Below are 13448 nucleotides of genomic sequence, written 5' to 3' on the forward strand. Positions count from 1 at the left end.
ATGCAGAAGATACAGAAAGCAGCATAATTAAATAAGAATCTGACACTTCAGCGGACGTTTTTACCCGTGCACAATCACAAAGTGATTTCAAGTGAAGCTGCTTTTATGGGAGACACAAATGCACCAGTGCACCTTGCCTCACTTTCCCTGTTGCCAAGTAATGTTAAACCAAGTCGTCACTACGGTGTTCCCAAATCGCACTTTGCTGATAAACTGAGCGCACTGAGTTTGCACGGCGCTTTGGTGACTTTGAAGAACAAAAAAAGTCCGTCTACATGCGGCTCGAACCTTATGCATGTTTGGTAGCACATATCTGTGTGAGAAGCTCTTCTCAGTGATAAAGACTAACAAAACAGCACACAGGAGTCGCCTCACTGATGAGCACCTGCAATCCATCCTGAGAATCTCCACAACACAGAACCTCACACCAAACATAAACGAACCTGTGGCCAAAAAAGATGCCAGGCGTCCAGCTCTAAAATGACATATGAGCAAAGAAAACTGAATGATTTGATTTGTTATTGCTGAAAGAACACATTTCATTTATATTTCTAGGTTTTGTTATGCAGCATGTTCATATTTGAATTTGTATCATTTTGACAGGATATATTTTTATGGAGAGCAAAATCTTTTGGGATATTTAAAATCTAAGTTTATTTTTTATATAAAATTACATAAGAGTAAAGAAATGTGAATGTTTGTTCTTTTAACGTTTACTTTATTTCTAACTTGTATAATTTAGACAGGATAAATTTTTATGGAGAGCAAAATATTATAAGTTGTTTAAGGTTTGAGTTGATTTATTCACGAATAATATTCCTGTCTGTTTTTACCATTCCTACCAAAGATATTTCTGTCGACTAAATAAAAATTCCTTCTATTTAAAATTTAAATAGAACTTGAACAAATCGATAGTTCATAATATCCACGCAGACTTGCACGTAAGAGCGGAGTTATCCGTTTTAACAAGCAGCGTATTGCACTGATATGAAATAGCTGTGTGTGTATATATGTAGATATGTATGTATATGTATATATATGTATATATATGTGTATATGTATAGATATGTATATATATATATATGTTTATGTGTGTGTGTGTAAATATATATATATATATGACAACAACACTCATCACTCACAACAGTGACAAAACAATTACATTGACAATCATGTTACGTTATTTTCAAAATGTTTCCTTTTCTTTTTCATTGCTTCTTTAACACACTACTTCTCCGCTGCGAAGCGCGGGTATTTTGCTTGTGTATGTGTATATGTGTATGTATGTATACTACTGAAAAAGAGCTACTACTATTATGTTTTTGGAATTTTGGTGTCAACCTGATACTGAAGTATTGGGTCTTGTAACATCCATAGGCACTACTGTTACTAGGACCAAGCTACTACTTGTACTTAAAGAGACAGACATTAGAAAGGATGAGAACATTTGAATTAAATAATATTGGAAGCTGTCAGCGGATCAACTGATTATACCACAATTGAGGGAGCCTGCATAATGCTTGGGAGGGGCGAGCAAATAGTTGGCCTGATCCATACAGACATATGCTTTGTTTACTGCAAAGGAGTACCCCACAATCAGGTGGTTTGTTTTCTTCAAAAATGTTGTTAACTGGAAGTTTTTTACTTCTCCACTAGTGTAATCTGGCCATGTCATGTTTCCTAAACATACTCTCTGGCATATACTATACTTATTTTTTATTTTATTTACATCAGCATATCTAGGATAGCATTTAAAGCTTTTCTTTAAGAGCACTGATTGAATAAGAATAACCTGAATTAAATATTATTAGTTAATCCTGCTAAATTTGATTTGAACAAAGTACAGAGTCAGTCTAAGAATGGCCACATCCTAAACGCTTTATAGGCTTTATAACGCTTTATAAGTGTAAATGTGACCTTGAAAATGTTGCACTTTCAAGCACTAAGCAATCTTTGAAGAGATTTTTGAGTTGCACAATATCTTGTTATACCAATTGTTCACTTCAATAATCCTTTTCCATCTCACCTGTTTTGTGTTTTTACGACAAGATGAACTGTCAGTCCATCATGGATTCCATGTTGAGTAAGCAGATCAGGGTCTTTCAGAATTTTTCCTGCAAAGATCAGCACCAGCTGATCAGTTTGCGCCTTAAAGCGTTTTGAAATTTCTTCTTTGAACTGCAAAAAAGTTAATAAAAACATTTTAGCATGAAGTAAATCATCTTCAAAGTAATTTTTACAAGCAAGAATTAATTCTCAAGGCAACATCATGTCTTTAGATTTTTCTTAGGTAAGCCTTCTCCGCATGCCATATCTGCATTCCTCATTTTGTGTTCTGGAAAGCAGATTTAAATTGTAGTTTGAAGATGTATTTCCTAGTCATAAAACACTTCTTGTACTTTGTGATAAATCTGCCATTTTAGCCGAGAATTACCCTTAAAATATACTGCATAACATACCAAAGTATTCTCCATGGTTGCTGGACATTGCTTGTTGAAGCAAGAACAGATGCCTCCAGATGGTAGGGCTATGTCAGTACCAAACTATTGTGAATCACAAATGTTCAGAAACATAGCCATATGGTTGCATTAGTCATGTCAATTACAGAGAAATGTGACAACTTCACCTGTATTATACCTTTACCTGGAGTTAGTGTATGCATGCTTCCTTTTGTATCATTTGCCCATTCACAGATCTTCAGATGTCCATGTAAAGATTGTGATTAGCAAATTGGTGCATCAGCGCTTGTTTAATACACTCAACTACTAGTGCATTTTTGAACCTTGCGAGTGTTTTATAATTTTTGTGGATAAGTTGATGTGTTATGAATTCTAACAAATTTATCATCTTATTTTTTGAAGAGTTACTCGTTCTATCACTAATGCTTATATAGTAATCCCTCCTCGATCGCAGGGGTTGCGTTCCAGAACCCCTCGTGAAAGGTGAAAATCTGTGAAGTAAAAACCATATGTTCATATGGCTATTTTTATATATTTTAAGCCCTTATAAACTCTCCCACACTATTATAAACATTTCCCACACAGTTATACAGCATAAACCCTTTGTATTCTCTTAGATATTAGGTACGATTCGTTGAAATTATGTATGTAAACACACTGTTTATATACAGTAAAACGTAAATATTATTTTAAAGATATCGAGCATCTCCAATATCACATATGTTACAGCCATTACGACAGACAGGCCACCAGCAATAAATACGTACAATGCAAGAAAAACTGTATACAGTAAAATGTGTGTACAGTGACACTAAATGTACGTACATGTACTAAGTACTGTACGTAGGAAATTAATTATGGTTACTCACCAACAATGACATGACGACTTGTCCGATAACGATGAGTTTAATTTTACTGCACAACAAAGGACACCGTTACAGCTCTTCTAAAGGAGCCTCTTCAGGCGGTGTAGCACCGCTGTTGTTCTTCCGGCAGTCTTCAATCCAAATCCCTAAAGCAGATTCCATCCGGACTACCGCCTTATTACATCCACTTAAAACTCATTTTGCGACCTGGTTAAAAGGACACTGCAGCCGTAGATTTTATATTCTTTTCCTCCTTTTTAAATAAAAAGAATTGTGGACTCATTGATGCCGTAATGGCATGCTGCAGCGGTGTAGCTGTTCCCTTCCTTAAACATATCCAAAACTTTTACCTTTTTGGCAATCGTTAGCATCTTCCGTTGGCGCTTGGGCACTGCCCCTGAAGCAATATCAGGAGCAGATAGCTTTGGAGCCATAACAAAGGGCTTGACTATGCACAAAGATAAACACAAAAGAGCACAAAAGTTAACTCTTTACACAGTGAAACACGCGGATGCTGAATGAGCGAGACGAGACTTCCTGGTTAATGCAGTGGAATCGAATTCGGCACTCCGTCGCTAAGCCAATCAGCACACAAGAACTTAACTGCGTGCTCTGATTGGGTAGCTTCTCAGTCATCCGCCAATAGTGTCCCTTGTATAAAATCAACTGGGAAAATCAACTGAGGAAGCATGTACCAGAAGTAAAAAGACCCATTGTCTGCAGAAACCCGCAAAGCAGCGAAAAATCTGTGTTAAATATTTAGATATGCTTACATATAAAATCCGCGATAGAGTGAAGCTGCGAAAGTCGAAGCGTGATATAGCGAAGGATTACTGTAATTCTCTTAACCATCTCATTGGTATTATTGATACACAAAATTCTTACCATAAGACCATATGGATGTCATGAGTTTAAATATGTTGTATAAAAGTCCAATAACAGGGACTATTGTGGCACAACTTTAAAATGGGAACTTGGAACGAATCAGACCTTTAAATAATTTTGTTGTATTTTGAAGTGCCTACTGCATCCCATTTCTGAAGAAAGGCTGATAACGCAGAGGCATGAACTGTGACATAGTCAGCCAATAGCCTTTCATTAAATAAGTGCTTGACATATAACACAAAGAATGATACTGATCAGTGTAGTTGTAGATAATTTAATTAAATCCCTGGACAGGGCATCAGCTCATCACAAGGTGAACACAAGTACACACATACACTAGCGTCATTTTAGTGTCACCAAATCCCCAAGACTTCATATCTTTGGAAGGAATCTGAAGCACACTGTGGAAACCCACCAGGAAAACGTGCAAACTCCAGGCATGAAGTGCAAGGGACGCGTTTCCCTGCGAGGCAGCAGCACTACCGCGCTGCCACCACAACATGTGTAATTATTATCAGTATTCATTATTTAAATGAAGCTAACGACTTATCTGTAAAATGTAACATACATACTTGAATGCATTACATCATGAAAGTGATATCAAGTATAAATCTGAGGATTCTAAATGTGCAAGGAGCTGGAGTATCATAAATGTAATGTGTTCTGTGTAGTGATCTATTGCTGCTTGCCACTACTGTCAGGTCAGGAGGAAGCCCCAGAAGCACGTAGCAATTAAGAACTGGGACGGTTTTAAGATGATGTTTACGGCGGTCTATTTTATTGAAAAAGTAAACTATGAGATTAAAGTGGACATTGAGATTTAAGCCGAAAAACATCACTTTAATGACAAAATGCACCTTTTCGCCATGTCCTTAATTTTTTTCTCTATGGCTTTGATATGCTGCAGTACATTCCGATACTGTTGTGAAGGTGCAAAAAAACAAAAAAAACAATAATGGCACAGAAGATGGTACGCGAGACCTTTAAAATGTATTGTGTTATTACGATGGGGAATATGCATTTGTATGTCGGCATTTTGCTTCACCACATCGAACCATTCATCAAACATTGAAGTATACACATCGATCCAAGAGGATCCGCAGAGTGGTTTTCTGTCACATGGCGATTTTGCTGCTAGCGCAGTGTAGTGTCCCTCGGGCGGCTCCCATCAGCAAGCGGTGACCCATGGTCCATAGTCACCAGGGCCACAGCTATCGCTTGTGTGCAGGACAAAGGCTTGAAGGGGCGGATGGCTGCCCGCCTACCATGCCACTGCAGCTACTGCTCCTGACTGGACGCTGCTGTATTGGAGCATAGGGGAGCGTTTCACTGCCCACCCACCAAATACAGCTGCCCCGTTCGTTCTCGGTAGGTGGCTGGTGATGCTGCCAGCGGTGACCCAGTTGTGGCTGAACGGAGGCCATTGAGGGTGAACGAAGCGGCAGGAGGTAGCATTGTAGTGTGCCTCAGGTGGCTGCCTGTTGAATGGGGGAGGTGGTGGGCGATTCACTACCCACCTTTGGTATTGGTTCTTGGTGGGCGGACGCTGCAGGTAGCATACTGTAGTGGAGGTGACTGTAAGGTGGGCTGGTAATGAACCGCCTTCGCCGCCCCATTCATTCTCAATAGCAAGCCTGCTTGTATTGTTACGCACATAGCAGGAAGTTGTCTCTTGTCAGTACATCAGACGTATTGACAACGGGTGCCTTCCTGCTGTGATAAGAGTGTACAGTGCTGTGCAGAAGAGCTCATCTTAACCTTTTGTCTTCACCCTTCAAGAATGTCTCTGAAACACAAATCTGATGCAAGTGCAGGTGATACAGTAAAGAACAGAAAAACCATCACCATAGAAAATAAAGTAGAAATAATAAAAAGATAATAGAGAGGTGAAACTCCATCATTCATTGGCAGAGCAGTTGGTTACAGTCGGTCAACAATAGCATTTATTAAAATAATGTACCTGTTCCGACTTACATACAAATTCAACTTAAGTACAAACCTACAGTCCCTATCTTGTACGTAACCCGGGGACTTCCTGTACTATAACAAGTAGGGGATGCACTATAATTAAACACCACATCAATCCATAGCATACACTTCAAGTAATAAATGCTCAATTATGGAATTGTAACTCCTCAAATCAAGATGTGGTCCAGTTGAATGAATGAATATATATATATATCTACACACACACACACATACATTTTTCCTTAGGTTTTCAAGATACAGAGATAAATCATATAGATTACAGTATCAGTTCACTTTAGAAAATGCCATACAAACATCAAACAAATAATGACAACAAATAAAAGGGAAGAAGACTCCAAAGACAAAAACCACTAACCACAAACTATTGCATTTTAAATTCAAATCTGTCCTTTGTTTACTGCTGTAACAACTGTCCGTGTTGAATTGTCTGTTGTCAGTAATACTACTGTTGCGTCCTTTTCATTTTTTTCATTTTTAAACAGCAGTACATTTGTACTTCATTGGTGTTCCTATCCTAATTTACCATAACAATCTGTTCATAGCTTCCCACAGCAGCACAGAAACTGGATACTTAACCTGTAAAATAAATTAATGTTTTTTATGTGTTAAACAGAATGTAAACACTAGCACTGCAACAAGAGGAGGATCAGCAGTGGTGACAGTCTGAGTGACCAAACTAGTGCCTTCTTCTCTACAGCAAATTTGGCTCGGAGAGTAGTAGTGAAAAAGAGAAATGACAGGTGCAACACAAGAATGTCCTTCAACAATGTCTGTGAACTGAAATTCTCAAATATTTTGCAGAGAAGCCACTTGCCAGGAAGAAAAATCCCTTATATTTGTTGAAGTTTTACAAGACAAGATATAGTACCCTTTATACTTGTGCATGCCCACTACATCTTTGAAATCTCAGGGACTTCTATCCACAGCAGTACTCAGTTCAAACTAGCTGCACTCTTGTCTAGACCACCTTTGACAGTCAAGCCCTTCAAGAGTGGGTATAACCTGCAGAATGCAGTACAGCTTCTTAGTAGAGAGACAGCCTTAGCCAGATATTTGAATATAGTAAAATATTTGCACTGCAAAGTTCTTACAGTATTACCTTACCTCCATTGTCCAAAATCTGGATATTTGCTAGTTTTTCTTTATTATTCACATTTTTTGATGTTTTAAAATAGGGACAATGCAAAAGAACCTCAGCTATGCACTTCATGAAAATAGTTGAATAGAAATTGAGAGGTGTTGCACTTAGGCTACTGTATATGATGCCAACAGTGACACTGCGTTTGGAGTATTATGTCCAGTAGAAAATAGAAAACATCACCTTGCAAGATGTTGTATTCATCCTTTTTAAGGTAAATTTAATTTGAGGCTTTGTTTTTTCAAAATTTCAGACAGCATATGTGGCTGAATTAAATTTAATTAAATGCTAAAATCTTTAAATAAAATTGTCTATTTAGCTTGATGACCTGCATCCAAGTTGGCATAACTTTCAGCAGAAGAGCGCAGTCTTATGTTAAGGTGAAATCCCTTCGGACTACAAATGAAATTAAGAATCGCCTGCTAGCTCATAGTTCTCTTCAAAAGTAAGGCTCAAAAGTGCTCTGAAATCACCCAACTTACTATACATGCCTGCTGTTTATTTCTGAATTTTGTTCCATCAAAATACTGGACAGCACAGTGACAGACTCAACACGGAACCTTGAACAAGCTTAAGGAAAGACCTGTTTACAGCAAAATAAGCTGAGCAGAAGTGCATAAGAACAAATATGAACCACAACATTCATATCCAAGGAAGTATTGCAATACAATATTGAATTACAGTGAATGCATTTTGGCTTTTTTGACATTAATCAACACAAATAGATTATTTACTGTCAAAGTAAAAACAGACCCTGCAAAGTATTCTTCGTTAATTACAAATATAAAAACAAAATAACTGGTCACTTAAGTGTTCACCCCCTTTACAATGCACACCTAAATCTTTACTGGTTTGGCAATTTTAATAATGGTCATGAGAGAATTGTGTCAGGACAAACAGGGCATTAAACGCTGCAGTATATGGATTTGCACAGTCGCAGGCGAGCAAGTGTGGCCATGCTAGCCCCGGTCCACTGTTAAAAGTACCTAAAATTGGCAAGCAAACATTAGAACTGGACACAGGATTCAAGGAAGAAGGTTTTCTGGTCAGATTAGTCCTGTCAATTTTGATAATAATGATTATATTTATTATGGTTTACAACATGCAAGGTACAAATAACATTTACCTTTCACATTAAATAATAAGAACAGTTGCAGTAAGCAACTTTTTGTGATGTCTTGGCAAGATATGAATACTAATTAAAATCCATTAGTACACACCTCAAATATTACAAGATGTGAAACTAAAAATACAGAATTCCCCTGAAGGGGAATAAGTGGATTAAAAAAATACCCAAAATCCCTTTATACAATACTTCATTTTTGAAAGTAGTAGTGAAACAAGAATAACACAAAAAAAAATATGTAAAATAAAATTTAGTTTGCGTTTTATCCAACAGAAATCAGAAAAACTATAATTCAGCAAGTTCGATAATGTACACATGGCGTAATAATCAGGCACGTTTGGCGACTGTTAACTGATTTGAATGCCAGGGCATTTCATATATATATTTTTTTATTATTTACTTCATTCAAGAGTCAGTTATTACATTTTTCTTTATTAAATAGTTTTGTAACAATGAGTTACAGTATATTAAAAGGTAACAGCGATAACAGGAATCATTACATGTGTAAGTAGACTACATCAAATAAGCTTTTTAATAACACAAATACAGTAGGCTTTTGGTGGCTCAATAGCTCTCATAAACAGTAGACTGTAATTCAAGTGATATGAAAATGGCATTGATTGATGTGTGTTAGTGGCGGAGGATCCTTGAAAGGAGGATTTTTTGAAAGTATACCCAATAGAGTAATATCCATGTATTAGAAAACGAAAAATATCTATTAATACAAAATGAATACTACAGGGTGGGCCATTTATATGGATGCACCTTAATAAAATGGGAATGGTTGGTGATATTAACTTCCTGTTTGTGGCACATTAGTATATGTGAGGAGGGAAACTTTTCAAGATGGGTGGTGACCATGGTGGCCATTTTGAAGTCGGCCATTTTGGATCCAACTTTTGTTTTTTCAATAGGAAGAGGGTCATGTGACACATCAAACTTATTGGGAATTTCACAATGGTGTGCTTGGTTTTAACGTAACTTTATTCTTTCATGAGTTATTTACAAGTTTCTGACCACTTATAAAATGTGTTCAATGTGCTGCCCATTGTGTTGGATTGTCAATGCAACCCTCTTCTCCCACTCTTCACACACTGATAGCAACACCGCAGGAGAAATGCTAGCACAGGCTTCCAGATTTTGTTCAGTGATGGGGCAAACTTTTATGTGAATGATGAAGTTAACAAACAAAACCACCGCTATTGGTCTGACACTAACCCACATTGGATAGATCCCTCCAAGACTGTTGGAACAAAAAAAAATGATGGTATGGTGTGGTATATGGGGTACAAAGATAGTGGGGCCATTCTTCATCAATGGAAACCTCAAGGCCACTGGATATGCGAAATTGCTACATGATGTGTTTCCCTCTTTATGCACTGAAGCTGGCACGTTCCCTGAGTTTTTCCAGCAAGATGGTGCACCACCACATTATGGGTGTCAGGTCCGAGCATTCCTAGATGAACAGTTTCCTGGAAAGTGGATTGGTGTGGGCCAGTTGAATGGCCCCAAGGTCTCCCGATCTGACCCCCTTAGACTTTTATCTTTGGGGTCATCTGAAGGCAATTGTCTATGCTGTGAAGATACGAGATGTGCAGCACCTGAAACTACGGATACTGGAAGCCTGTGCTAGCATTTCTCCTGCGGTGTTGCTATCAGTGTGTGAAGAGTGGGAGAAGAGGGTTGCATTGACAATCCAACACAATGGGCAGCATATTGAACACATTTTATAAGTGGTCAGAAACTTGTAAATAACTCATGAAAGAATAAAGTTACGTTAAAACCAAGCACACCATTGTTTTTCTTGTGAAATTCCCAATTCGTCTGATGTGTCACATGACCCTCTTCCTATTGAAAAAACAAAAGTTGGATCCAAAATGGCCGACTTCCAAATGGCCACCATGGTCACCACCCATCTTGAAGTTTCTCTCCTCACATATACTAATGTGCCACAAACAGGAAGTTAATATCACCAACCATTCCCATTTTATTAAGGTGTATCCATATAAATGGCCCACCCTGTAGTATAAAATTTGCATCAACTTTACCCCATGAAAGGAGAAAAGGAACTGAAATAAGTTCCCCATCTAGTTAATAATATTAAAAAGAGTAATTAGTTAAAATTATACAAATAAATAAGAACTTGGAAAATAACTAATTTATTGCACAACAGGAACATGATGGGCAAGATGATCAGGGGCTCACCATGATTGTTCGTGTACATCTGGGTCTAAAAGATCAGGGACTTAAGCCACTGATGCCTACCCAACTCGACCAGTTTAAACACCATTTAACTGCACATTGATAATATCGGTTCTTTACAACAATAATGTGTGGATAGTATTACTCAATCAATTCAGTCTCATATATGCTTACCTCTTCCATATTTTCCAGACAAGTGACTTTTTTTGCACTCTATTAGTTAATTCTATTAACTGCTGTGTGAGCTGTGCGTGAACATGCGCTCTCCCAATGTCATTCACTTAATTGCACCTGGGCATCCAAGCAACTGCCACATCTCAACAAAACTGGTCCATAGTGGGCTGAGTTGTTTCATGGAGACAGACAGACCAACATACAGTATATGAGCTTTCACAATAGGTACTTTGTGCATTATTCTGTTATTATATATTATATATATTAAATGGACCTAAAAACCTAAAACTGTAACATAGTCACATTCAGTGCATTGTTGCAAAACCTGCATGCAAAAACAGACTCCTACACTTGAGATCTATTCAGGACATATGGATAAAAACTATATTAACATGAGGAACAGAAAGAACAGAAAAATTATATTAGAAAACGTCTGCCATGTTCAGTCACAAATCCAGTCTTTACAAGCATCATCAACATATTTCGTACTAATCCTGTTGATGCTACTCTAACTCAATTTACCCTTCTAGATCATCTTATTTCTATTAAACCAGGGATGCACATTTTGATCATATTTCATAAAAAATATCATAAAAAGTCAACTCTGTACCCTAAACAAACTTCGGATCGAAGTTTGGGAGGAAATGAGAAAGTTTCAAAATTCAAAACATAAATTTCGAATGCGCCAAGCATGGTGAAAAGATGCAAATGAAGTGATCTGTAGGTATACCCTGCTGTAGATGGCTTATAGGAGTACACTGCAACCAATCACCAAGGTTGGAAACGATTTCCATTTTTATACTTCAAGCAGTACTGTGGCTCTTAAACACAAAAGACAAAACACATTTTTTGGAAAATAGAAGACAACTCAAACAAAGAAGTCTAAGCAATCACTATCCAAGAAGTAAATTTTATATGAGACTTTCTTAAACAGTTGCTTAACCATAAGCCAATCAAAGAAACCTCATCCACCAGCCTGGAGACACTTGACCAGGACACCAGCTTTAATCTCAGGTAAGGTTTTCTATATTCACACATGTGCAAGTAGCTTTGCAGGCTAGAAAGAATTTGGACACACACAGACTGCCAGTAATACACTGTAAATTACTAATATTTCAACTGCAAAATTTATTATGATTGACAGGGACACACGCAAGCAAAGCAGCAAGTGCTGCCCTGGTTTTCTTTAAACAAAAGCTGTTCAGTTGGCAATTCCAACTGTGAGGCCCTTGGCGTCACATTATGTGCACCCTTTGTTTCTATGAAAAAAATGGCTCCTAAAAAGCGATCAAAGCAATCTCTCAAAGGATAATAAGTGGGCGCATAAAGTGCTATCACTTGATGAAAAAATAATAATTTTAGATCTTCGGAATAGTGGCATATTGTCTGCTGAAGTTATTACTCTCTAAAGAATATAATACAACAACTATTAACATACAGTGCCTTGTGAAAGTATTTATCACCCTCTGCGTTTGTCCTGTTTTGTCACATTATAACCTGGAATTAAAATTGATTTCTTTCAACATGCCTACCACTTTGATGGTGCAAAATATTTTTTATTGTGACAAAAACAATAACTAAGACAAAGAAAAAACATAAATCATGCAGGTGCATGAGTATTCACCTCCCAAAATCAATACTTTGTTGAGCCACCTTTTGCTGCAATTACAGCTGTAAGTCTCTTGCACAACTAGCCACTGGGATTTTTGCTTCTTCCTCAAAACTGCTTCAACTCCTTCAAGTTTGCTTGGTTGTACTGGTGTTCCGGTGGTGTACTACAATCTTCAATTCATGCCACAGATTCTCAATTGGACTGAGGTCATTCAAATGTTTCCCTTTAAACCCCTCTAGCGTAGCTTTAGCAGTATATTTGGGGTCATTGTCCTGATGGATGGTGATTCTTCATCCCAGTGTCAAATCACCTGCAGACTGAAACATGTTTTCCTCAAGAATTTGCCCTGTATTTAGTATTAGTTTTGTATTTTTCTACCACATGGTGCTGAGTAAACTCCAAATGTGTTTTATTCTTCTTATTTTCTCCTTTAGGCTATGGCTTTTCTGCCCACTCTTCCATAAGGCCCTGCTCTGTGGAGGGTGTTGTTTTAAGTGGATTAATACTCCCATCACTGCTGTGGATCTATGCAGCTCCTTCAGTGTCATCCTTGGTGCTTTTGCTGCATCCCCAGTTCATGTCCTCCTTGCCTGGTCTGTGAGTCTTGGTGGGCAGCCTTTTCTTGTCATGCAATATTCTTTCCATTTTATTATAATGGATTTAATGATGCTCTGTGGGATATTCAAAGTTTAGGATTTTTTTTTTTTTATAACCCAATCCTGATCCATACATCTCCACAACTTTGTCTCTGACCTGTTTGGACTGCTTCTTGGTCTTCATGTTGCTTCCTTAGTGGTGTTGCAGAGTCAGGGGCCTTTCACAAACAGGTACAGTTATATAGACATCATGTGACAGATCATGTGACACTTTAACTATACACAAGTGGACCCTAATCAAATAATTATGTGATTTCTGAAGTTAACTGGTTTGACCAGATCTTATTTAGAGGTTTCATAACAATACATATGCACTCACAACTTTTCGGTTTTTACATCTT

General features: G+C 37.6%; 1 protein-coding gene across 3 annotated transcripts in view; it reads right to left on the reverse strand.

The window, feature by feature from the left end:
• LOC120527316 (ubiquilin-1-like) overlaps positions 1–13448 on the reverse strand; it is a 67343-nt gene that overhangs the window by 50492 nt on the left and 3403 nt on the right. For all 3 annotated transcript variants that reach the window (XM_039750581.1, XM_039750580.1, XM_039750582.1), the window contains exon 2: positions 2027–2178. In XM_039750581.1, coding sequence (XP_039606515.1) covers positions 2027–2178 — 152 coding nt within the window. The remainder of the gene's footprint in view (positions 1–2026; positions 2179–13448) is intronic.

Source organism: Polypterus senegalus, chromosome 4, assembly GCF_016835505.1.
Source record: "Polypterus senegalus isolate Bchr_013 chromosome 4, ASM1683550v1, whole genome shotgun sequence".
Lineage (NCBI taxonomy): Eukaryota > Metazoa > Chordata > Cladistia > Polypteriformes > Polypteridae > Polypterus > Polypterus senegalus.